This window comes from Penaeus monodon, chromosome 32, assembly GCF_015228065.2.
Source record: "Penaeus monodon isolate SGIC_2016 chromosome 32, NSTDA_Pmon_1, whole genome shotgun sequence".
NCBI classification, from domain to species: Eukaryota; Metazoa; Arthropoda; class Malacostraca; order Decapoda; family Penaeidae; genus Penaeus; species Penaeus monodon.
In genome coordinates, this window is record NC_051417.1 from 37133039 (window position 1) to 37133610 (window position 572).

Sequence of the window (572 nt, forward strand, 5' to 3'; positions counted from 1 at the left end):
TAAAACGCTGTCTTAACTTCAGGCCCCCATATATGTATGCTATACTTGCTGCATTGATAATGGTCAGACATTTCCATACTAGGAACCTGCTTGTGCATTCCTGTATGCCGCTCGCTTGTCGCGTGAGAGCCTACCAACTAACAGGGTATCCCTGAGTGAGCGTTTGGTGCCAAACATCTCGGTTTATTTGATTATGAGATCTATAGAATTCTTATAAATATATTAAACAAGAAAAATCAGACATGTTTCCTTCGTTTCTTTAAGCTTACACCTGTCTAATTTGGCACGAAGCCTCTGTGGCTGCTATTTACCATTGGCGAAAGGAGTCCAAATCTGCGACACCGATCCCCGCCTCCGTAGAGACAGGAAGAAGTCGTCCGTATAAAAAGGGAAGACTGCACAATGGCGACGGTGCATTTGTGTCCTGCTCTGCCAGGATTTCACACAGCAAGATGAGAATCGTAAGTGAACCTAGACAAGTTCCGTTCTGGTTTTCTTCCACATTTTGGTGTAAAAGATTTCAACTGACCGCATGGGAGACTTCAGTCAGTGTTGGAGAAGTCTCATTTTTT

At 43.7% G+C, this 572-nt stretch overlaps 1 protein-coding gene across 1 annotated transcript in view; it reads left to right on the plus strand.

The window, feature by feature from the left end:
• Nucleotides 1-417: 417 nt before the first annotated feature.
• The window catches only part of LOC119593339 (eggshell protein 1-like), a gene marked incomplete in the record, with an annotated part of 904 nt that continues 749 nt past the window's right edge, over nucleotides 418-572 (plus strand). Inside the window, 1 exon segment of the mRNA XM_037942267.1 lies at nucleotides 418-461. Coding sequence (XP_037798195.1) covers nucleotides 453-461 — 9 coding nt within the window.